The following is a 25738-nucleotide window of genomic DNA, read 5'->3' on the forward strand; positions in this document are numbered from 1 at the left end:
GAAGATACTCAAAATCATTGCTGTCATCTTTTAGCTTTCAGTAAGTGTACAGACTGTAAATACACCATGTTAATTCTCTCAGGACATTTCTGTCATAAGAGCTTGTCTAAAAGCACTGAGAAGTATAGAAAGGTAATTATTGGATTTCTCCATACTTAGAAATGGGTAGGATGAGAATTAGAGCTCTATAGAGTATGGGCAGTATTCGACCAAGGAGTGCAAAGTAGTGTGTAGTATCCTGAAGATCCTTTTATTAGACAGAATCTTGATCACAAATAGCATGGTACATACGGCATTAACTATTAGTTGTTTACCCAATATATATTCTCCTTGTCTTCCTTAGGATTCATGTATTGTTAGATGTGCTCCCGCAGCATAAAACTATATTCTCCATCTTTCCTGAAAGTAAGATGAGATTTCTGAGAAAGCTCTTTAAAGGAGGCTGATGTAGGAGGAAACTGTTACGCGGTTCCCTCCCTCCTGCTTCCTGGAACGTGAAGGTAATGGCTTGGAACCCCAGGAGTTTTATATTGTAACTATTAGGTGACCTCGAGGATGCAAGCCAGTGCTAATGATGGTAGAAGAGTATAGTTGTGCAGCAACCATATTGAGCTTCCTGCGGCCTTCTTATTTTGAGACAATATAAACTATCTTGTTTAAACTGCTGTTATTTTGGATCTCTGTTTCTTTCAGGAGACCTCAGTTGGTTAGAAAGGAAAACCAAAAGGAATTAAAGAATAAGAGACCTCAATGGGTCAACGAAAAAGCAGATATTGGGAATCAGGATAAGATGTTGAGGTCAGAGAGGGGTTTCTAAGTTTGAGATGGGTGGGAAATGAAAAAGTCTAAGGGATGGTCATAGGTTGCTAAAGTAGAATGCTATTGAAGTCTCCTAGAGAAGAGAAAGTCAAATAAACAGTTATTTCTATATGTAGATCGGTCAACAAGAGTTTGCCCTTCAATTAGACCAGTGTTTCTTTGAATTTGATTTCATGGGCCACCAAGGATCTATCTGTAGATCTGGAATCTTAAGGACTCTAATTTGAGATGCACTACTGAATAATATTATATGGCTTTCTTGCCAAAATTATTTATTTATTTATTTATTTATTTATTTATTTTTTATTTTTTAATATATGAAATTTACTGTCAAATTGGTTTTCATACAACACCCAGTGCTCATCCCAAAAGGTGCTTGCCAAAATTATTTAAAGCAACTAATAAAGATACAAATTGTGGGGCACCTGGTGGCTCAGTCAGTGGAGCGTGTCCCTCCTGATCTTGGAGCTGTGGGTTCAGGCCCCAAAGTGGGTGTAGAGATTACTTAAAAATAAGGTCTTAAAAAAATGAAGATACAAATTATAAGATTAAAAAATTTAAAAATATGAAAATGAGGGAGAGAACAAATATGGTGAGAAACAAAATTGAAGTGGGAAGGAAGCTAACACAAAAACACCCCCATGAGGTTCTCTGTATTGTTAGATGTGGGCAGCAAATTTGGATATAAGCTTTTCTAGCAGTCAGCTTGAAAAACGTAACATGACAGGTTGTTACAAAATCACAGGAGCAGTGGGATAAAAACAAGTCAGTTCAGGAAAATTAGAAATATTTCTTTTATTAAGCCTATTTTGCTTGAATTATAACTTTGCATGATTGGATTAAATAATAACATCAAATATTTTCTTTCAAATGGGAGGAGAATATGAAGACAGTTTTGGGGAGAGCCACAATAAACAAGTTGACACTATACCCCAACATCAGGGTAAAAAGTGAGTATGTTCAGTTGGGTGGCTCTGCCCAATGCCAGTTATCTGTGTTTTCAGCATGACTGTCTTTGCATAGATATAGGTAAATAACCAAAAGACTGGAAAATAAGACACGTCAAGAAAATTGGTAAGAATTAGAATTGTTAGGCTTAGGGGAAACGATAATGTAAAAGATTAGCTTTCGGATGTTATCTTTCACCGCCTCTACTGAGCACAAATCACTTAGATTTCAGCAAGAAGATTAGTAAAAAGAAAGGTTATCGTGGTTGGTGGTGATGGTTATTAGGAACGGGAGGCTCTTTTCATCAAACCTTGAGAGGAGAATGATCTTTTGCCTTTAATAGTGGAATTGCTTCAAGGTGGGGCTTGTAGTTGGGTACAGTGAAAGAAAAGCCTGGAACACTGCAGATCCCTTCCATTCTTCAGAGTCTGAATACAGATTATTTTTACTCTATATTTGTTAGGGTTTGATATTTAAAAAAAATCATCTGGCAGGTGTCACATACATGCCTTTGTCATTAAGTTGTTTTGAGTGTGCTGACAGAACCCAGAAATAGTGAAATCATTAATTTAGCTGAAGAATCCAGGTATTCAAGATACTGTCTAAGTGGGGTCTAAGGTATTAAAGGACTTTTCAGACTATTTTAAAATTAAATTTGTCTGAATTCTTCTAAATGATTTTGCAGATTTCCATAATAAATGTGGCAAACATTTCTCTTATGGGATGTAAATAATCAAACTCTGTTGCACTGTAGAGTAATATTATAAAGCACTTAACTAATCAGATTGTGAGAGTCGCTCAAAATTTCTAACCATGTAATTTTTGCATAGAGAGAGGGTACTTCATGCTGTGCAATTAACTGGTTTTATTAGCTATAAATTTGGTTGTTGCTAGCTGGCCTGACGGGCTAGTGCCTGTGGAGAATTGGATCTTGGTTTTTGACGTGTTACTGCGTGGTCAAGTGTCAGGAAGGCATGGAAATTTGTAGTGGGGGCGGAGGCCCTAAGAGGGAGTCAGTGAAGAGTTGTTTCTCACACCTCTGTAACTAAAGAGAGCTTTGAAATTGTCTAGGCCTGTTGTCATTTTTGGATGTTCTATAAACTAACATTCCATCCTGTATTCAAATAAAGCTTATAAAGCAAAATGGGATGGTTTAGTGATTGTAAGTAGGGCTTTGATGTCAAACTACCTGTGTTCAAAAACCTGGCTTTGCCATTTATTGTGCCCTTGGGCAAATTTTAAAATTTCCTTGTGCCTAGATTTCTTCCACTGTGTAAGGGCAATAGTAGTAGGCCCGAGGCTCATGATGTGCTGTGAGGATTTGAAGGTTCAGTCAACGTGACATGCTTGGCCTGGCTCATAGTAGGCACTCAATAAATGGTAGCTCTTATTGTGGAGCTTATTTGTGTCTGCAAATTGGAATGTCTTTGAGCAAGGGCAGCTTACAATAAAAGATGTTTAGATGGGGGGACCTGGCTGGCTCATTTGAAAGGGCATGCAACTCTTGATCTTGGGGTTGTGAGTTGGAGCCACATGTTGGGTATAGATATTACTTAAATAGATAAGTAAACTTAAAAAAAAATATTTAGGTGAAAGGACTCCTATTTTTATTGGACTGCATTTTTTTTTTGGAGAGAGGGAGGAAATACATAAAAATATATAAAATATATTAATTAAAAATATGAAAAATATATAGAGGTGTAAGATATCTAGATTCAAATTTTATTAGACTTTGACCCGGCTCCTGAAGTGAGCTTACACAAATCAAATCAAAGACCCAGTTTTCTTCACTCTTAAACACAATAAAATAGCAAACTTATTTGTGAGGGTCAAATAAGAAAAGCGTTTTGAAAATGTTATAGTACTGCATTTAGGTAAAAACATGGAAATATTCTTACCTAAACATGGAAAATCACATATAATAAAATAAATGAAGCTAATTAAAACAAGCAGAATATGACAGGAGCATCACTGCTGGAAGAGATTTGAATTTGCTCAGAAGGTTGACTTGAGTCTGAGGATGAATTGATTATCAAGAAAGAGGATGTCAGAGAAAGGAATTAGCATTGGTTGAACACCTGGCATTTGCTGTGCACTGAGATAGGATTACTGTCCCCATCTTGCAAATGAGGAGACTGAGGCCCAGACGGTTAAATAACTTCCTCGTTTATAAGTGGCAGAGCCACTATTCATACTCAAGCCTGTTGGTCTCTAGAGGATGTCCTAATATGCTGTGGTTAATTCAGTTTATCAAATATTTATTGAGTACCCACTCTGTATAAAGCACTATTAATAATACATCAGGTTTTTTTTTTATAGAAATGGATAGAAATTTAAAGCATAAAGGAATTTGAAAGATAATTTTGTCGAGCAAAGTCATTTTCTAGGAAGAGAACAAGGCCCATGGTGACCAAGGCAGCTTTAGGGCCATCCATTTTGGAATTAGAATTTAAATTCCACTCACCTGTCCCGTGTTTGATTAAATTATATTGCTACTCAGTCTTTTAAAAACCTAATCCTTCATTAGTTCATACTTCAAGGCTTATTCAAGGGCTTTCTTTGGAGGCAGGATGGGCGGGAAGAGGTTCTATGTAATTTTAACACCAAGTGGTCTCTGTGACCGAGTTGCACGGGGTGTTTTGTGGAAAGCAGGGTGCTTGTAAGTAGTTTTGTCACCCAAACCGAATGCAGATTGCCTACAATGTTTTGGACTTTTTCATGCCATCACAGTGACATTCTCTTGTGAGCATGAAGAATGTAAAATCTCTTAGCCGTTTTATGATTTGGGAAGATCTCTTAAATCCCTGCTCTTGAATCTTCATTATTTGTCTCATTCAGTTTTAGCTGCCTTTCCATCCTGCCAGGTTAGCCTGCCCTTAGTTGGGAATGTGTCCTTAACTAGAGAGCCGCCTGATCCCTGGATAGGAGCCCAGGCTGCTGTCTTGAATGGTTGCACGTGGAGGCTGCTGCAACCTACTGGGAAAACCACCGGCTTCCCAGCACTGGTGATGTTTGTAATAAATCCCACATGGCTCCATCTTGGGACCATGGCCAGTGGGTAGAATGATTCGCTTATTTTTTCTTCTTAGTGTTTCTATCCATGTTCCTTCCAGAGAGAAGTCTTTCTGATGTCAACATCATTAGAAATATAGGCTGTATGATATTATGGAAGCTGAATTCATTTATCCTTTTTTATTTCCCTGAATACCTAATGGGCAGCATTTGAACGAGAACCCACAGAACTGTGAGGGTTGCTGCTTGTCACGTGACTGTGTTATTGAATGGGACTCATTAAGCCTAAAGTGAGTCAGAGAGCTTGACCTGTGGATGACACTCTGGCGATGAAGTATGGGATTGAAAGTCATCTGAGCCTACTTTGTAAGTTGTTCTTGTGGCATAGCATTTTTAGGAGCAGAGGGGCTGGTTTTCCGTCTTGCCAAACATAAAAGAAATCAAGCTTTTATTTTAGGAAAATGCGCCTAGCCATGATACTCTTGGGGAAAAAATGCAATTAATTAAACAGCATTTTCTTGTTTTTGACCCTGGTTTTTGTGGTCTGATGCATGGAAATCCTTTGATTACTGAGATTGAGCGCTCTGCCTCCATTATCTTTATAATCAGAGCCTGAAGTAGAAGGGAAGTTCTTTCCACCTGTGTCTTGCCTGTGAGAGCTAGGTGTTTTGACCTTATAGACTTGTAAATACTGTTTTAGGACATTTTAACTCAAAAACTTTACTTTGTCCCTTACCTTCTGCTGCTAATAAGTACAATGGTTATGGGCCCTGCAGTGCTAAAGAAGAGAGTTATGCTGTACTGACAAGACTGGTGGCCGAGTCAAATCCATCCTGTTCATTAAGAGACCTGGCTGAATTGCTGTGGACTTTTATGACACTGGCCCAAGCTGGCTGCTTTAACAGATCACTAAAGACAGGGTGACTTATAAATAGCAAACATTGATTTCTCATAGTTCTGGAGGCTAGGAAGTCTGAAATCAGGATGTATTAGCAGATTTGACTTCTGGTGAGTACCTGCTTCCTGGTTCATAGATGGCCATCTTCTTGCTGTGTTCTCACATGGTGGAAGGGGAGAGGGCACTCTCTGGTTTCTCTTTTATAAGGGCACAGTCCCTTTCATGAGGGCTCTACCCTTATAACCTCGTCATCTCCCAGAGGCCCCACCTTCAAATACCATGACACTGGAGATTAGACTTCAACATATGAATTTCTGGGGAATACAGACATTCAGTCTATAGCAGGGAGCGTCTATACCACAGTGCTCAGGGAGAATAGTAGGTACGGAAAATGTGTGGACTTGACAAAAGGCTGGCTTTCAGAGGTGATTTTGGAAATAGAGTCGATCCTTGAACAATTGGGGGTTAGAGATGCCAATCACCTTCCTCCCCAAGCACAGTCAGAAATCAGTGTATAGCTTTTGGCTCCCCCAAAACTTACTTACTAAAAGCCTACTGTTGTCTGGAAATCTTACCAATAATGTAAACAGTTGACTTACACATATTTTGTATACGTATTATACATCATATTCTTACAATAAAGTAAGCTAGAGAAAAGAAAATGTTATTAAGAAAATCATAAAGAAGAGAAAATACATTTAGAGTACTGGACTGTATTTATATATATAAAAAAATCTACCTATAAGTGGACCCATACAGTTTAAATCTGGTCAACTGTATATGGTAAATGTATTGGGTAGAATACTAGAAATGGAGGATTTAAGACCCAGCAAGGCTTTACATTCTCATTCTGAAAAAGTGCAATGTCAAAGCAAGGGCATGCGTAGGGAATAACAAAGCAGGAAAGGACTCTCAAGGAAGTGTGTTCATGGGATTGCATTGGACTGCAGAACCTGCAAGAGGCTAAGTACAAGTCTTCATTTTGAAAGTTTAAATCAATAATGAACTAGTGAGCATAAATTTCAGATGGGGCTTTTGCTGTGGTTCTGTAACTGATTGACTGTCATTCCTATGAAATAGTAGCCTTAGTAATAGCCCTTGTACATGTGAGAAAACAGAGTGCATCCTGAAGCAGATCTGCACCCTCTGGCATCTTACTCTTCCACTTTGCGGCTCAGAGTAAACATTTACTAATGCAGACTCTCCACAGCAGTCATTTCAACACACTAAGTATCATTATCATCAGATACTATATGTTCTTCAGGTAAGATTGAATGCTGCTTATATATATAAAGTATTCGACCTTTCTCATATGGTGTTATGCCAGACATTGTAGAGGATGAGCAATGTAGGAAAGGCTTCCCTAAGGGGCCACAGAAGCAGATGTAAACTGTGCGAGGAGATCATTTAATAAAAGTGCAGATACTGAGTAGGTTGAAATCAATCTAGATTTAGGTTTTCAGTACTCACATCTGTGGTCTCATGGCCTCTCTGAATCTGTGGCCTTTTTCAAGAATACCCTAGGTGAGGGGCGCCTGGGTGGCTCAGTGGGTTAAGCGTCTGACTTCGGCTCAGGTCATGACCTCACAGTTCGTGAATTCGAGCTCAAGCCGTGCGTCAGGCTCTGTGCTGACAGCTCGGAGCCTAGAGCCTGCTTTGGATTCTGCTCATGTTCTCTTTCTCTCTCTCAAAAATAAACATTAAAAAATAAATTAAAGGGGCACCTGGGTGGCTCAGTCAATTAAGCATCTGACTTCAGCTCAGGTCATGATCTCAGGGTTCAAGCCCTGTATCGGGCTCTGGGCTGAAGAGCTCAGAGCCTGGAGCCTGCTTCGGATTCTGTGTGCCCCTCTCTCTCTGCCCCTCCCCAACTTGCATTTTGTCTTTCAAAAATAAATAAACATTTTTAAAAAATTAAAAAAAAAGTGAACACTGATTTGTTCCAGACCGATGTCAGGAGACACTCACAGCTTACAGGCTAACTACCTAGTTTTTATATGTCTAGGGTAGTTCTAGGAAAGTAGGGAAAGAGTTTTACTTCTTCCTGATCCAGTCCTAGAGAAAATAAAAATTTCCATGCAAATAAATATTTTTATTTTATATTTATATTTTCTGGTCATATATATTACATGCATATATTGCTTTTTTGTGATTAAAAAATTATATGAGCTCATTGTAAAAATTTTGCAAATACCTAAAAAGTTAAAATTATTTATGAGTCTTTTTGCTACCTAGATATAACCATAATCAATATTTCATTTCTTCTCAGTCTCTCATATATATACAATTTCTGTTTTTATTTATTAAAAAAATTTTTTTTATGTTTATTTCTGAGACAGAGAGAGACAGAGCATGAGTGGGGGAGGGGCATAGAGAGAGGGAGACACAGAATCGGAAGCAGGCTCCAGGCTCTGAGCTGTCAGCACAGAACCTGACGCGGGGCTCAAACTCACAGACTGTGAGATCATGACCTGAGCCAGTCGGACGCTCAACCGACTGAGCCACCCAGGCGCCCCAACAATTTCTGTTTTTAAAAAGTGTGGGATAATCTCCTATCTTCTTGAACTTTGAGGGAATATACTGATCCTGGATCATATTGGTACTCTGGAGACAAAGCAGTCTTTGGAGAAAGTCTTTTGACTTTGATTTCTATAGCATTGATTTCTGCTCTAATCCTTATTATTTCCCATCTTCTCTTTGGGGTTTTATTTGCTGTTTTTTTTTCCAGCTCTTTAAGGTATAAGGTTAGGTTGTATATCTGAGACCTTTCTTCCTTCTTTTTTTTTTAAATTTTTTAAAATATTTTTTTTATTTTAGAGAGAGAGACAAAGCACAAGTTGGGGAGGGGCAGAGAGAGAAGGAGACACAGAATCTGAACCAGGTTCCAGGCTCTGAGCTGTCAGCACAGAGCCCAATGTGGGGCTTGAACCCACAAACCACAAGATCATGACCTGAACCGAAGTTGGATGCTCAACTGACTGAGCCACCCCGGTGCTCTGACCTTTCTTCCTTCTTTAAGAAGGCCTGGATTACTATATACTTCCCTCTTATGGGGAGTATATAGTACTTTTGCTGCGTTCCAGAGGTTTTGGGCTGTGGTGTTGTCATTTTCGTTGGCTTCCATGTACCTTTTAATTTCCTCTTTAACTTCTTGGTTAGCCCATTCATTCTTTAGTAGGATGTTCTTTTGTCTCCAAATATTTGTTATCTTTCCAAATTTTTTCTTGTGATTAATTTTGAATTTCATAGTGTGGTGGCTTGAAAATATGCACAGTATGATCTCAATCTTTTTGTACTTATTGAGGGCTGATTTATGTCTCTGTATGTGATCTATTCTGCAGAATGTTGCGTGTGCACTCCAGAAGAATGTGTATTCTGCTTTAGGCTGAAATGTTCGGAATATATCTGTTAAGTCCATTTGGTCCAGTGTGTCATTCAAAGCCATTATTTCCGTGTTGATTTTCTGTTTAGATGATCTATTGCTGTAAATGGAGTGTTGAAGTCTCCACTATTACAGTATTTTTATCAATGAGTTTCTGTATGTTTGTGATTAATTGATTTATGTATTTAGGTGCTTTCACGTTTGGAGCATTAATGTTTACAGTTGTTAAATATTCTTGGTGGATAGACCCCTTAATTATGATATAATGCCCTTCTTCATCTCTTGTTACATCTTTATTTTTTTAGATTTTTTTCTAATGTTTATTTTTTTTTTTTGAGAGAGACAGAGACAGAATGCGAGTGGGTTGGGGCAGAGAGAGAGGGAGACACAGAAGCAGAAGCAGGCTCTAGGCTCTGAGCTGTCAGCACAGAGCCCGACGCGGGGCTCAAACTCACAAGCTGTGAGATCATGACCTGAGCCGAAGTTGGATGCTCAATTGACTGAGCCACCCAGGAGCCCCTACATCTTTATTTTAAAATCTAGATTTTCTGATATAAGTATGGCTACTCTGGCTTTCTTTTGGTGGCGATCAGCATGATAGGTTGTTCTCCATCCCCTACTTTCAATCTGAATGTGTCTTTAGGCCTAAAATGAGTCTCTTGTAAACAGCATATAGATGGATCTTGTTTCCTTATCCATTCTGTTACCATATATCTTTTGATTGGAGTGTTTAGTACATGGACATTTAGAGTGAGTACTGAAAGATATGAACTTATTGCCATTGTGTGGCCTGTAGAGTTGGAGTTTCTGGTGATGGTCTCTGGTCTTTTCTAGTCTTTGTTGCTTTAGTCTTTTTTTTTCTTTCTTTCATCTTTTCTCCCCTCAAAGAGTGCCCCTTAAAATTTCTTGCAGGGGTGGTTTAGTGGTCATGAACTCCTTTAGTTTTTGTTTGTCTGGGAAACACTGTATCTTTCCTTCTATTTTGAATAACAGCCTTACTGAATAAAGAATTCTCAGCTGCATATTTTTCTGATTCAGCATGTTGAATATATCCTGTCACTCCTTTCTGGCCTGCCAAGTTTCTGTGGATAGGTCTGCTGTGAACCTGATCTGTCTTCCCTTGTAAGTTAAGGACTTTTTTTCTCTTGCTGCTTTCATGATTCTTTCCTTGCCTGAGTATTTTGTGAATTTGACTATGATATGCCTTGTTGAGGGTCGGTTTTTGTTGAATCTAATGGGAGTTCTCTGTGCTTCCTGGATTTTGATGTCTGTGCCTTTCTCCAGGTTAGGTAAGTTTTCTGCTTTGAATTGCTCACATAAACCTTTTACCCCTTTTTCTCTCTCTTCATCTTCTGGGGACTCCTCTCATTTGGATGTTATTCCTTTTTAATGAGTCACTGAGTGCTCTAATTCTTACATCGTGCTCTTTTGCCTTAATCTCCCTCTTTTTTCCTGCTTCATTGTTCTCCATAAGTTTGTTCTCTATATCGCTGATTCGCTGCTCTGCTTCATCTGTCCTTGCTGCCGTGGCATCCATTCTAGATTGCAGCTCAGTTATAGCATTTTTTATTTCATCCTGACTAGCTTTTACTTCTTTTATTTCTGCAGAAAGGGATTCTAATCTATTTTCAACCCCAGCTAGTATTCTTATTATTGTGATTCTAAATTCTGGTTCAGACATCTTGCTTGTATCTATGTTAATTAAGTCACTGGCTGTCATTTCTTCCTGTTCTTTCTTTTGGGGTGAATTCCTTCATTTCATCATTTTGGGGGAAGAAAGTTAAAAAATTAAAACCAACACAAAAAAATCAAATAAAAGATGCTAGATTCTAGGTGTGTTTTGGTCTGGCTGTTGAAAGAAGCTTGGTAGAGAAAAAAAGGGAAAGAAAAGAAAAAGAAAATGTTTGAAAATTAAGAAAAAATGAATACAGTAAAATAGACTAAAATGAAATGATTAAAGTAGAATAGAATTAAAAAGTTACAAAAAATAAAAAATATAGTAGAAAAAACCAAAAATCTTTTTTAGAAGAACAGAAATAAAAATACTTTTTTTTCTCTTTTGGTATTCAAAAATAAACAAAAAGAAAAAAAAATGAATAGATGGACCAGTGAACAGAATGAAATACACATGAAATTACATCCAGTTTCCCCTAGAAGTTAAACTATGAAGCACTTTATAGTCTGTAAACTAAGTAAGCAGAGAGACATGTAGTGTTCCTCTAGAGCACAGTTGGATGGGGCTTGGTGCAACAGCTCCATTCTCCATTAGATGGCGCTGCTTAGCTCACTAGGGTGGATTGTTGTGGTACATGTATGCCTGCATGTGCATGTTTGGGAGAGGTGAAAACGGTGTCACCCAGCTACCTGGTCTCTAGCATCAGAACTCTGTGCTCTCGGGGCGCCTGGGTGGCTCGGTAGGTTAAGCATCTGAATTCAGCTCAGGTCATGATTTCACAGTTTGTGAGTTCAAGCCCCACACTGGGCTCTGTGCTGACAGCTCGGAGCCTGGAGCAAGCTTCTGATTCTGTGTCTCCCTCTCTCTCTCTGCCTCTCCACCACTCACACTCTGTCTCTCTTTCAAAAATAAATAAACATTTAAAAAATTAAAAAAAAAAAGAACTCTGTGCTCTCACCAACCAGCAATCAAGCACCCCTCCTCTGTCTCCAGCTTTCATCCACTCCCCACTTATATGCTGTCTGCAACCAAGCTGTCAGCCTGCCAGGCAGTACCTCCCTCCTGAGTTTTATCTCACATGGGGCTGTGTTTCCAAACCCCTCACTTCTGAGGGCCCTGTAGCTTTGACCTGCTCTGACCGTTTGAGAGGCTTGCGGAGCAATGGCTGGTGCCAGCCCACCCCCATGAACATTTGTGTGACTGCACTGCTGCAGTCCAGAGACTGCCAGCCTGCCCCAGAAAGTTTGTGGGATCATGTAGCAGCAGCGTTTCAGGGATTGTGGTAAATCACTACACACATCTGGCACCAGGCTTCACTGCTCCCTAACGTCCTTATTCCAACACCAGAAAACGTGTTTGTTCTTTGGGGTCTGCTGGGACCTCTGCCTGTAGGGAAGCCACACAGCCTCTACCAAATGACTTCTCAGGGTAACCATCTCTCCCTGTGTGGCCCGAGGACCCCTTGGACCTCACTGTCTGCTCCTGAGGATTCACCCTTCCCATCAGAGCTCTGCCGGGTATCCAGCTGCAGAGTTTCAGACTCTGCACTCCCTTGTTTATAGAATCCTAATGGTATTTAAACCCTGCCCTTTCTCCTTTCTCCCTTTCTTGTTCAGTCCCTTATGGGTGTTTCCACTGTTTCTCTCCAGCTGCTTTTGGAGGAATGTGTTTCCCATATTCTCCCTCTGTCTCCATCCTCTCTCTGCAAGCAAAGATAGCTCCCTGCCCTCTGAAGCTTCTCTCTTCCCCAGTTCATCCCTCCGTGCCATGTTCCTGCTGAGTTCTGTGACTCAAGTTATGCAGATTGTTGTGTTAATCCTCAGATCAGTTTTCTAGGTGTGCAAGATGGTTTGGTACTGATCTAGCTGCATTTCAAGGATGAGAGAAGCAGAAAACTTCCATGCTGCTCCACCTTGTTGGCCCCACCTCTGAAAGCCTTTGACTTTGAATGCACAGTGTGAAGGACACTACTTCCTTTGAATGATTGAATGAGCTACTTGCTTTTTTTTTTTTTACTATCATACTTTGATGGATTCTCTGGAATCTTGGAATTGGTGAGGACCTCCGAGATCAGGTCCCTGGAATGTTTTAAATGTCACATGCACCAGAGGGCAAGAAGGAGCAGTTGACACGGACAGTAGACATGTACCTTGGACTTTTTTATACCTACTGTCTTTGTTGTCAGTGTCACATCACAGGCAGAGAGAGGGACCCTGTGTGACACAGTCCTGCTGTTACATGGGGGGTCATAGCTGTTGATAGCCAGGGAGAAGAACCTGTTCCTGTTCCTAAGGTGTAAATGGAGCCTGCCAGCCTACTGATGTGGGTCTTCATCAACTATTTCTTTCATTAGAGAGTGTTGTTTGTATAGATCAATAGAGTGGTGTCAGTATCTTTACTTTCTTTCAAAAAGGAAGCGAACTCACTTTTATTAATAATATGTCACATAAATACATAGAGACTGTATCAGTGGAATGTAAAAAATGTAAAACAGGCTTTAAAAACAGAATCTTTAAGGATTTTATGACAGCTCTCAAATATTAAACATATTTAAATTTGGGATTAGGTTGAAAAACTTTTAGTTATAAGCCATGGGGATATAATATACAGCATGGTGACTGCAGTTAATAATACTGTGTTGTATATTTGAAAGTTGCTAATGGAGTAGGTCTTAAGAGTTCTTATCACAAGAAAAAAGAACTTGTCACTGTGCTGGTGATGGATGTTAGTTAGACTTACTGTGACTAGTTTGCAGTGCATATAAATATTGAATCTTCATGTTTTATATCTGAAACTAATGTTATATGTCAATCATAACTCAATTTTTTTCAAGAAGGCAATTTTGTCAAAATAAAAATACGTTTTGAATCAAGGGAAAGGGATTGCTCTGAAGATGAAGCTATTAATTTAAAATGTTATTTTAAGACTGTTAAAAGTATTTTAAAGGAAGAAAATTAAAACTTAAATTCCCTTAAATGTATTTAAATTATGATATTTAGCTAAATTTAATTTAAATTATGATACTTTACTTCTCTTAATCTCTCTGAGTCAGCCATTTGGACCCTGTGTGTTAGTCAACTTCTGAAACCATGGCAGACTGAGCTAATGGCTGACTCATCTCCCCATATAAAGATATAGAAAGGCCAGATAAATTAAAACTAACAGAATACCTCCTCCCCAGCTCTGTTAACAAACTACAACTCCTCTGTAACCCTTCCCATAAAGGAAGAAGAAGTAGGGAAGGGGCAAAGGAGGAAAGGGGGGAGGTAGAGGAAGAAATCAGCCAGCTGGAAACAGTAGTAACAGTCACGTAGCTTACTGTAAGCGCAGATGGGTTCGGACATTTTTGTACTCCCATAAAGACGTTTTTATGGACAGACAGTGGCTACCTCACTTCTGTATCAGATTGGGACTCTTTGTTTTATGCAGTGTCTTTGAGCCAGAGGTAAAATTGTTGTCTGTCACAGAGTTTCCTTACTTCCTTAAATCCTAATCTGGAAAACTGCTTCTTTACCTAAGGATATCTAGACCTTGAACTGTGTAACTTTGAGATGATTACTCTGTGTGTGTACGTGTATGTGGGTACATATATGCATATAAATAGAGAGAATATCATCATCTCCGCGGAAGTCTAGAATAGAATTTTTTTAAACTTTTTTTTTATTGTGGTAAAATATACATAGCATGAAATTTGCCATTTTAGCCATATTTAAGTGTACAGTTCAGTGGCATTAGTTACATTCACAGTGTCGTACAAACATCACTACTGTCTGTTTCCAAATCTTTTCTTAAATCCAAGCAGAAACTCTACACATTAAACAGCGACTCCCCATCCTCTCCTCCCCCACATTAGTGTAACCTCCAATTGTCTTTCCTTATCTCTGAATTTTCCAATTCAAGATAGGTCATGAAAGCAGGATCATGCGATATTTGTTGTTTTATGTCTGGCAGATTCACTTAGCAGGATGTGTTCAAGGTTCATCTGTGTTGTAACATACATCAGAACTTAATCCCTTTTTATGGTTAAATTAATATTCCATTGTATTTATAAATCATGTTTTATTTATTCATCAGTTGATTGTATTTGGGTTGCTTCTACCTTTTGATTATTTTGAGTAATGCTGCAGTGAGCTTTGGCATACACATATTTGAGTTCCTAGAATGGCATTTTGCAAACTGGGAAATACATAGATTCTGTACGTAGAAATATTAGCTCATCTGTATTTCCAAAGTTGATTAAAATTATTATTTCAGGGTAACTTAAGTATACACAGAATAGGGGTTCCTGGGTGGCTCAGTCGGTTAAGCGTCTGACTTCAGCTCAGGTCATGATCTCACAGATCATGAGTTCAAGCCCCACATCAGGCTCTGTGCTGACAGCTCAGAGCCTGAAGCCTGCTTTGAGTTCTGTGTCTCCCTCTCTCTCTGCCCCTTTCCTGTTCATGCACTCTCTCTCTCTCAAAAATAAATAAACATTAAAAAATTTTTAAAAAACATACATAAAATAACACTAAGAACTACTTGTGCTTTAAAAAAAAAAAAAAGGTTTTATTTTTAAGTAATCTCTATTCCCAACATGGGACTCAGACTCAAAACCCCAATGTCAAGAGTCACATGCTCTACTGACTGAGCCAGCCAGACACCCCAGAACTCCTTATACTTACAGCTCATAAAATCAAACCAATTTTCCAGTTAAGTAAAAATAAAACTATAAAATCAGTATAGCTAAAGTGAACAATTTTCATCAATTACATTTACTGAAAATAAATGGGTTTTGCTGATGTTGATAGTATAAAAAGATAAATTTTTTGGCACAATGGAACATTATTTTAGCCATCGTTATTATGTTTCATTTATAACAATGAGCTTGTTTTAGACCACTAATCCATTATTTTGATGGGCAGTCTATTTGCTAGAGTATTCCAGAATATAAATCTGGAAAACAACAATTTAAGGAGAAGTTTTTTTGTTACTACAACAGTTTCACCAATGAATGGTTGGCAAGCAGGTTCTTGTAAAGACAAATCCACAGAATACATCCACTTGATATCAGATACTGACTGCTACAGCACAGGTTTTATTTGGCTAATCCTGCAGTTATTTCTGTTGGAACTTGCTTGAATTGGTAACTTCATATTACTTGACCTTCCTTTATTGTAAATACCACTTATTTATGTAGTCTGTGTTGATTATAAATAAATTCATTATCGTAGAACTAGTATAGCACTCTAAAGTAGTATGTTGTTTTCATGATGTTAAATCAAATTCTTAGTTTATTAAATTAGAACCTAAGTCTTATAATGTGAAAATGTCTTTTACTTACTAATTATACCACAAGAATTTAGTTTTTCTTAACTAAAAAAAATTAAATGAACATGATAGTGGCACACAAGGTGGTCGTTAGTTGAACATTAGCATATCTTACCAGCACTTGATAAATTCTATTTTTCCAAGACATCACTTGGCAATATCTTAAATGTAAACTTGAAAATTAGCTGGAATATTGAAAATGCCATGTAGTGCTGAATTATAAAATGATCATCCATGGATTTAGAATATACTTTTTTTTTTAAGTAGGCTCTTAAAGCTTTTTTAAGTAGGCTCAACATAGAGCTTGAACTCATGACCCTGAGATCAAGAGATCTTGAGATCAGTAATCAAATGCTTTAATGACTGAGCCAGCCAGGCACCCCTTAGAATATTCTTGTATTTATTCTTTCTTAATACAAACATTTTTGTAAAGATTTTATTTTATTTAATGTTTTATTTTTATTTTTGAGACAGGGAGAGACAGAGCATGAACAGGGGAGGGTCAGAGAGAGGGAGACACAGAATCTGAAACAAGCTCCAGGCTCTGAGCTGTCAGCACAGAGCCCGACGCGGGGCTCGAACTCACAGACCGCGAGATCATGACCTGAGCCGAAGTCGGCCGCCCAACCGACTGAGCCACCCAGGCGCCCCAAGATTTTATTTTTTTAAGTAAGCTCTACACTCAATGTGGGGCTCTACTTACAACCCCGAGATCAAGAGTCACATGCTTTACCCACTGATCTAGCCAGGTATAAACATTTTTGATGGTCACAGAATTTAGATACCCCAAGAATATACCAAAACATACCAAAGGATAAACACTCCCCTATTTTGACAAATACTAGTCCAAACGTTAATGCTTTACTCACATTGAATTCTAATGCTTCACTTGGAAAGAGTTGATCTGCCTTAAAAATAGTGGGGGCTTAGGGGCACCTGGGTGGTTCAGTTGGTTGAGTGTCTGACTCTTGGTTTCAGCTCAGGTCTTGATCTCGCAGTTCTGTGAGATCAGGCCCCACATGGTTCTTTGTGCTGAGCACAGAGCCTGCTTAGGATTCTCTTCCTCTCTCTTCCTCTCTCTCCCTCCCTCTTCCTCCCTCTCCCTCCCTCTCTCACTCTATCTCTACCCCTCCCCGTGCACGTGCTCTCTCTCTCAAAATAAATAAATAAACTTAAAAAAAAAAAAAAACATAAAGGGGCTTATGTTTTCCAAACTTCACATGAACTCTGTTTAATAACAAAGTTCATTTATTGTTTCTTTCTTTTTTAAAATGTTTATTTATTTTTGAGAGAGAGAGAGAGAGAGAGAGAGAGAGAGAGAGAGAGAGAAACAGAGTGTGAGCAGGGGGAGGGGCAGAGAGAGAGGGAGACACAGAATCCGAAGCAGGCTCCAGGCTCTGAGCTGTCCACACAGAGCCCGACTCGGGGCTTGAACTCACAAACCATGAGATCATGACCTGAGCTGAAGTTGGACACTTAACTGACTGAGCCACCCAGGCGCCCCTCGTTTATTGTTTCTTAATAAGAAATAGGATTGCCATATAGATGAATAATTATCTTGCCCAATTAATGAATTTTCCTTCTATTTGGAAAACTAAACTATGAGAAGCAGGTTGTTTGATGAACACAGAACCTCTGCACACAGTAGGCACTCAGTGTGAGAGAAATGTTTTGATAGCCCCCTTCAGCACCTGTATCACTGAAAGAAAAACATTGTCAAAGAAACCTTGATAAATGTCTCAACCAGTTGATAATAATTTTCCCTTCTCTTGATTCCATATTCACCTCATGGCAGCCCTTAAATTTCTCTTTTGTGCCAAGTTCTGATTTTAATGAAATCTCAATTCTTATCCTATGCCAGAAATTTATAACAAATAACACTAACTTACATTGTGCAGATTCCCAAAGGGGAGTCCTCTTTCTAACCAACCCTTGTCCATTTTTCCTTAATTGCTTACATTCTTTTTTATTTTTTTAATGTTTGTTTTTCGAGAGAGTGAGACTGTGAGCAGGGAAGGAGCAGAGAGAGAGAGGGAGACACAGAATCCAAAGCAGGCTCTAGGCTCTGAGCTGTCAGCACAGAGCCCGATGTGGGGCTCGAACTCACAGACCATGAGATCATGACCTAAGCTGAAGCCAGATCGACTGAGCCACCCAGGTGCCCCAATTAATTGCTTACATTCTTGATGATACCCTTTCTGGCATGGGGAATTATAAATCTCCTATTTACTTACTGCCAATAATATGCTTTTCATTTAAAAATATTAAATGTTTTTGTACTTAAGTGATTTTATATCTAACTGTATTATAATTCCTGATTAGCAATATTTTATCTCCATAAATCTGGTAACTCCATGTGATTTAGTTAATTTAGAAAATGTTCTTCTACAGACATTAGCAGAAGTAGCTCTGTTTTTTCATTAAAATTAAGTTTAATAAATAAAATTTATTTTTTATGATGTCACTCTGCAGTACAGTTTGCTAATATTTAATACATTTCAAATGTAAAGTATGGCTTCCCTATCAAATCACTGCTGATGGTCAGGAATCCACCCTTACATCCTTTACAGCACCTTGCTGCATATAGCAAAGAGCGATAATACATTTGAACGATTAGATAATATAAATGGCTATTACTTGAATCTGTTTCAGTAGTAGTTAAGAAATCCTCCCTTAATTTTGTCATGATTCTTCACCCGGCCAATAGAAGTTCAGTCTTGAGTCTCTCAGAAGACGTGATGCAGAAAACACCCATTCAGCTCTTAGGAAGAGGGCTTTCTGTAAATAAATATGGTATTTCGCCACTTCGTCCTCCTCCTCCACTATCAGTCATGCTGGCCTGCTAGGGAGCAGTTCTGTTGTTGCCACTTCAACCCCATTTCCTTTTTACATTTTTAGGAAGTTTCAATAGAAATTCTTGAACTTGGGCACCTGGGTGGCTCAGTTGGTTAAGCGTCCGACTTAGGCTCAGGTCATGATCTCACGGTTCATGGGTTCGAGCTCCAGCGTCAGGCTCTGTGCTGACAGCTCAGAGCCTGGAGCCTGCTTCAGATTCTGTCTCCCTCTTTCTCTGCCCCTCCCCCGCTCACACTCTGCGTGTGTGTGTGTGTGTGTGTGTGTGTGTGTGTGTGTTGTGTCTCTCTCACAAATAAAATAAACATTAAAACAAACTTTTTTTAAATCCTTAAACTTTCAAGACAACTGCTAAGACAGAGTTCTATCAGCATCCCATACTTGTTGAGCACACATATATATCTTTGTAAATGTATGTTAAAGGAAATTGAATAGGAAACCTATTTTATGAGACTTTTATAAAGGTGAAATTTTATGTAACTTTGTATTTGATTTTTGTACAGGCAGAAATACTCAGTGTCCTCAGTCACAGAAACATCATCCAGTTTTATGGAGTAATTCTTGAACCTCCCAACTATGGTATCGTCACAGGTAGGCACAAATCATTTGACTTTTCTTTCCCCAATTACCTAGCTTTAGATTCCTTAATATGCTAAAATGCTTAATATTAGGTTCAGTCATGAATTGTGTGCTACTGTCAGATGTCACTTCTGTTGCTATAAAGCATTAATAAAACTGATTATATCAATATAATTAAGAATGGTGTTTCCACTTCTACCCATGTTTAATTGTGCTAATTATATCTGCGTAAATGCTATTTAAATGCACTTGCAGCTGCAATACCAATATTTAAAGGTGCCGTTTAACTAAAATTTCATTTAATTAGCTGAAATGAGCAATGTTTTTTGTAACTCCGTGACCTTTTACAAATTAAGATTTCTTGAGCTGTTCATGTTGTAATTCTTTGCAAGGTATTTTAATCCCTTTAGAGCATTCTTTCCTCAAGGTCTCTGACGTGAGAATAATATTTTTCAGGTTTGGTCATCTGGGTTGGTAATGACCTTGATCTAAATTATCACATTTGGAGCAGCAGTTTATAACTGATGGGAATACCCTTTCCAGAAAGGAGCACACAGAAAATGTTGCCATATAAAAACAAAGACCCATGTTTTTAATACTTTGTGCTCATATTTGCACAATCCAATAAGCAGCTTTAGGTCTATAATAAGTATAACATTCAATTTTATAATAAATGACTTTGGTCACGTTCTTTATCATGGCTGTTCTTTGATTAAAACAAAACCAACAAGAAACCTTAAAAGATTAACCCTGTCTTCTTCTGCTATAGTGGTAACACCTATAATTTTCTTTACAGAAAGTAATAACCAAAATAACCCTCAATAAAAAGGTTTGGATTCAGTACTTTCTTATAAACGCTCTCATCTAACACTTACAATAATCCCATAAGATAGGTAAAGTAATTTCTATTTCATAAGTAAGAAACTAAAACTCTAACTTAAGTACCTTTCCCAAGGTCATCCAGCTAGTGGTAGATCCACTAAATTTCTCAGATTGACCTTCTACAGAAGCGCCTCTTCTTAAACGCAGCCTGGGCTCTAGATGCCTCAGGGCACCAGTTCTTCCCATCCAAGGGATATGGTTCTGTAACTTCTGTCTTTGAGTAGCAAGCAGTTTAACAGGCTCTTACTCTGATAAATAGCATTTTTACCTAAGTTCTTACATGGAGGGAATTTTATCCCTATTTAGCTATATGTATTTAGGTCTATGCCTAAAATGGGGTAATGTGGCAGTTTCTGCTCTTTCCTATTAACCTGCATACCCAAGAATGAGTTACAGTGTTAGGGTGTAAACCACATTTAACTTACGTCATATTTCTGACTAAAGTTAAACCTTGTCCTGTCCCAGGTACCATATTGCTCCCCGCTCCCTAGTCCATCGTATTTACTTTTAACTAGTTGGGTTTACCTTTAAAATCTGAATCCAGTTTTCTGTTCCTCGTTTGTGACTTAAATTATTCTTACCTAGCAGATGAAAGCATGGCACTCCAAAGAGATTAGATTAGATACTATGCTAATACTGTACTATTAGATACTATTAGATTAGAGATAGATTAGATACTGTGCTTCTTGTCTTGTACCCTTGACGTTTAATACTTTTGAGTGGAAGACATTAGCTTTAATGAACTCAGTGGACTATTTATGAAGTTTTGTAGCTTCTCGAGGTGAGGATGAGGAATAGAAAAAGGGACTTGAGTCATGGTGTGAATTCCTTTTTCCAAGAGTTTATTCTGAGTCCCAAGGAGGATGTGAAACACATTCATTGTTAGCCAGCATACTTACCTTGGGTCTTCTCATCCAAAAGAGGAAGAAAGGATCCAAGGAGTTGGATGAGTAAGTTTGATTTTATTTAGTTTTTTTTTTTTTTTAATGGACTAGCTGGTCCTTTATTTCATGCACCCCTCTAGCATTCCGTGCTCATACCTAGACCTGCCCCACATCTTTGGTTATAATTGATTAGCTCTTTTTAGATCCATGTCTGTTTCTCTGTAGAGCCAGTAATAAGCAACTGTTAACATTAAACATTTCTTTAAAACCACACAAATTTCACAATTGTCAGGTAATAGTAAATTGTGTATTTGTGGCTCTTTTATTGACCTGTGAGGTTGATTATTAAAGACACTTCTTAGCCAAGTTTTGGTGTTTTAAAGTGTATTAATTTGATAAGATTATTTTTGTTTCTAGAAATACTAATTTTAATTGTTTACAAGTATCCACCAAATAAATGTGAACTTCTCAAATGACCTGTAGCTTAAAGATCAAGCCATGTTCTGTGCGTGGGTAGCAGGCTATTTGCCAACTGAGCCTAGTTGGGGAGATCAGATGGGTTGGGGATGATAACAACTATTCTGCCTCTTGAAATGAGCACAAATAAGTCTTAATATGGGGAGGTGAAGAGAGAACAGAGAGACAAACAGGCACATAGACCTTGATCATCCAGCTTAGCTGGCTCCCCCTCTTTTGAACTCTGTCAGATTTCTCAGATGTTGGGGTTCTGAGAGGGGAAACTTGAATCCATTCCACTTGAGTTTGTTAACAGAAAAGGTTGTTGCAGCAAGCAGCTGTTGTCACTCATACAGAGGACTTGAAAGAATGATTTGTCAGAGTGTTGGAATAGAATGGACACTGGTATTGGAATTGGGAGATGTGAGGTCTTGTCATGATTCTGCCAAAGCTGCATTGATGGATCTCTGATGATCTATGTCTCAGTTTTCTCCCATGTGAATGAAGGGACTAGAATAGATGATTTCTTGGTGGGAGTGTGTGTGTGTGTGTGTGTGTGTGTGTGTGTGTGTGTCCTGAAACTTTTCATCACAGACTTAAAAAACCTGCTTATAGGGGGACGCGAGGAAGAATTCTAGAGGCAACTGCCACTTTATTTCTCTTGGAGGGGAAGTGGGCCTCTTTCCCCCAGACCTACAAAGAAATGGAGTGACTAAAACTCAGACTACAAAGTCAAAAGAAAAGATACAGTAATGGGTCACCTTTTCTTTGATCTTTGGAAACCTCTTAATTCTGTACTACTCCCATTCTTTTATTTTTGTTTTCTTGATAGGTGTTTACACACATACTTGATGATTCAGAGTGTAATGGTGAGATAACCCCTGGGGAGGAAGGTGGGATTGTTAGATACTAGGTCATGTAGTTCTTTTGTAGCCACATTGGAGAGGAAGCTGCACAAAGTACCTGGAGGCAGACTGGGTCCCAGGACTTCAGGGGAAGGTGGTTGAGGGTTTCAGAGGCCTAGGGAATTAAATCTTTGTGTCTAGAGCTGCTGTCACCTCTTAAGTTTGTTACCGATTCTACATGACTTCTTCTACTACTCGAAGAGAGGAGAGAGGAGGATACTAGTTCTACATGATTCTTCAACAGGCCCAAATTCTCATTAAACTCAACCATGGAAAACATATTAATTTGTTAGTGCCTGATCTCACTTCCTTGAACTTGAACTTGATTTATTTTAGGCACAGACACATCTAATTTGCATGCTTTGATATTGTGTTGGTCTTTTCTCATTAGCCAATTAGAAACAAATGTCATGTTTTGTTATAACAAATTCCAGACATTTACCTAAATTCGTTTGTTCTATTATAATCCAAACTAAGCTTGGTTTTGGTAATATTTTATTACAAAGAGATTTGAGGTAATGGTGTTTGTTTTAACAAGACTGACTATATGTTTACATTTTTCAGAACTAGCTATCATTGCCATTAAAACTAAAATGGAAAAATTACCTTAGAAATCAAAAGGAGGAGCTCTTGGGTGCCTTAGTTGGTTAAATGGCTGACTCTTGGTTTCTGCTCAGGTCATGATCCCAGGATCGTGGGATCAAGCCCCACATTAGGCTCCACACTGAGCGTGGAGACTGCTTGAGATTCTCTCTCTCTTTGCCTTTGCCCCTCTCCCCTGCTTGCATGCGTGCACTCTCTTAAATTAAAAAAAGAAAAAAATAAAAAATAAATAAAAAGGAGATGTTTGCTTAATATGGTTCTTAATGATCTTTTTTTTAAAAAGAATTAAAACAAATACTTTATACCAAAGTCTAATAAACTGTGTTCTAGGGAGAAGTGAAGTGGTTTATAATCACATGTGTATTGGCGAGCCCTTAATTTCTTTTTTTTTTTTTTTTTAATTTATTTTTGAGACAGAGAGATACAGAGCATGAACGGGGGAGGGGTAGAGAGAGAGGGAGACACAGAATCAGAAGCAGGCTCCAGGCTCTGAGCCATCAGCCCAGAGCCCGACGTGGGGCTCGAACTCACAGACCGCGAGATCGTGACCTGAGCTGAAGTCAGACGCTTAACCGACTGAGCCACCCAGGCGCCCCACCCTTAATTTCTAAAGAGAAGACCAAAAGGATGAAAGAATTATATCTTCTTACCCACATATTTAAAGATCACATTTTATATGAAATAAGATTAATAGTGCTGCCTTTCTTGCACCCTCACATTCATGAAACAATTTCAATTATGTATCTTCTGCATCCATGTTTGTTTCATTATCTGAATCCATTTTTCAAGTATCTTAGCCTGGTTTTCAGCGTACATCCCATTGGAGATGAAAATGCCTTGCTGTATGTCCCCTCCACTCCCAGTTACTATACTTCACAGCAGGTGATTCTGCGTCACCAGCTGGGTATTCCACACTTTAACTCCATTCTAACATGATCTACCTGGAGATAGCATCAGATACCACAGGTTAGGGTCAATCCCACAAGAGTGCCTTCCCTCCACAACAGATGCCACTTTCAAATTCAGGTTGTCACCTGTACTTCTGACCTCTGGCTATAAATAGGAGGTTCCTACTATGCCCTCCTTGGATTTGATTAAATACTGGAACTCAGGAAAAAACAGTTTACTTACTAGATTACTGATTTATTACAAAGGATATTAAAGGGTAAAAATGAAAAGTCGGATGAAGAGATACATAGAGTGAAGTCCAGAAGGGTTCTGAGTACAGGAGTTTCTGTCCCTTTGGAGTTTGGGGTGAGTCTTCCCAGAATGTGGATATGTTCCTCTCCACCCATCTGGAAGCTCTCTCAACCCCATCTTTTTGGATTTTTATATAAGTTTTATTACACAGGCATGGTTGATTAAAGCACTGGCATTGGGGATGTTCAACCTCCAGCCCTGTCCCCTCTGCAGAGGTACATGTGTACTGGGGGAGAGGGGAGGGGTGGATTCTAGTCTCTTGGTTGGTTCTCCTGGCAAATAGCCTTTATCCTTAGGGGCTTTCCAAAAGTCACTTCATTAACATAAACTCAGATGTGGTGAAAAGGGGTTTGTTATGCATAACAAGACACTCTTTTTACCTGGATGGCTCTGGAGCTATTTGAGGAACCAAGGACAAAGACCAAATATAACAACAGATACTCCCATTACTCTTATTGCTTAGAAAATTCCATGGGTTTTTGGAGCTGTGTTTCAGAAACAGGAAGACGACAAATACATATATTTTTTTAACGGCTTTTTTTTTAATGTTTATTTTTGAGAGAGAGAGAGAGCACGCACGCAAGTGAATGCGCACAAGCACACAAGGGGGGGAGGGACAGAGAGAGAGACACAGAATCCAAAGCAGGCTCCAGGCTCTGAACTGTCAGCACAGAGCCCAACGTGGGGCTCAAACTTGTGAACCACGAGATCATGACCTGAGCCAAAGTCGGATGCTTAACTGACTGAGCCACCCAGGTGCCCCAAGGAATAATTTCTTATGATAACATATATTTACTTGTATGAGTTAACTTTAGTTTCAAAGTATTGTTCCTACCTTATATCTTCACAAATTTTAAAAAGCCATTTGTTGATATTCTAGACGCTATCATTATGATATTGATACTTATTATAAATCATTAAAGTTGGAATGGGATAATTCTCAGCCTCCCAAAATAAGGCCCAGCCTTTCTCCAAATTGGCCTTTAATATAAAGTGGAATTTTCTGGGAGAGACTGCCAGCTACAAATGAATTAGGAAGTTAGCAAATCCTCTCCCCAAAAGCATCTGTGAATCTGGACAAAATTTTTGGCGCTCTGGAAATTGACCAAATTGACAACAATCTCAGAAGTGTTTATATTTGAAAAATTGCTGAATTTGGGACAATAATAGTGGGAATCAGTAGTACTCTAGCCTACAGTTGTTCTTGTTCTTCTTATCCCACCCCCACACCAGCACAAAGGGCACACAAAGGGCCGGCCATGAGGATTGGCAGCTTTTTTTTGCCACGGTAGAAGTGTGCTCACTAGATTGGAACATGGGTAATGCCTCCAT

At 38.7% G+C, this 25738-nt stretch overlaps 1 protein-coding gene across 5 annotated transcripts in view; it reads left to right on the forward strand.

Annotated features, from left to right (window-relative positions):
* The window catches only part of MAP3K20 (mitogen-activated protein kinase kinase kinase 20), a 186914-nt gene that overhangs the window by 69851 nt on the left and 91325 nt on the right, over nt 1-25738 (forward strand). For all 5 annotated transcript variants that reach the window (XM_042949153.1, XM_042949154.1, XM_042949156.1 and 2 more), the window contains exon 3: nt 19401-19488. In XM_042949153.1, coding sequence (XP_042805087.1) covers nt 19401-19488 — 88 coding nt within the window. The remainder of the gene's footprint in view (nt 1-19400; nt 19489-25738) is intronic.

This window comes from Panthera leo, chromosome C1 (genome assembly GCF_018350215.1).
Source record: "Panthera leo isolate Ple1 chromosome C1, P.leo_Ple1_pat1.1, whole genome shotgun sequence".
NCBI lineage: Eukaryota > Metazoa > Chordata > Mammalia > Carnivora > Felidae > Panthera > Panthera leo.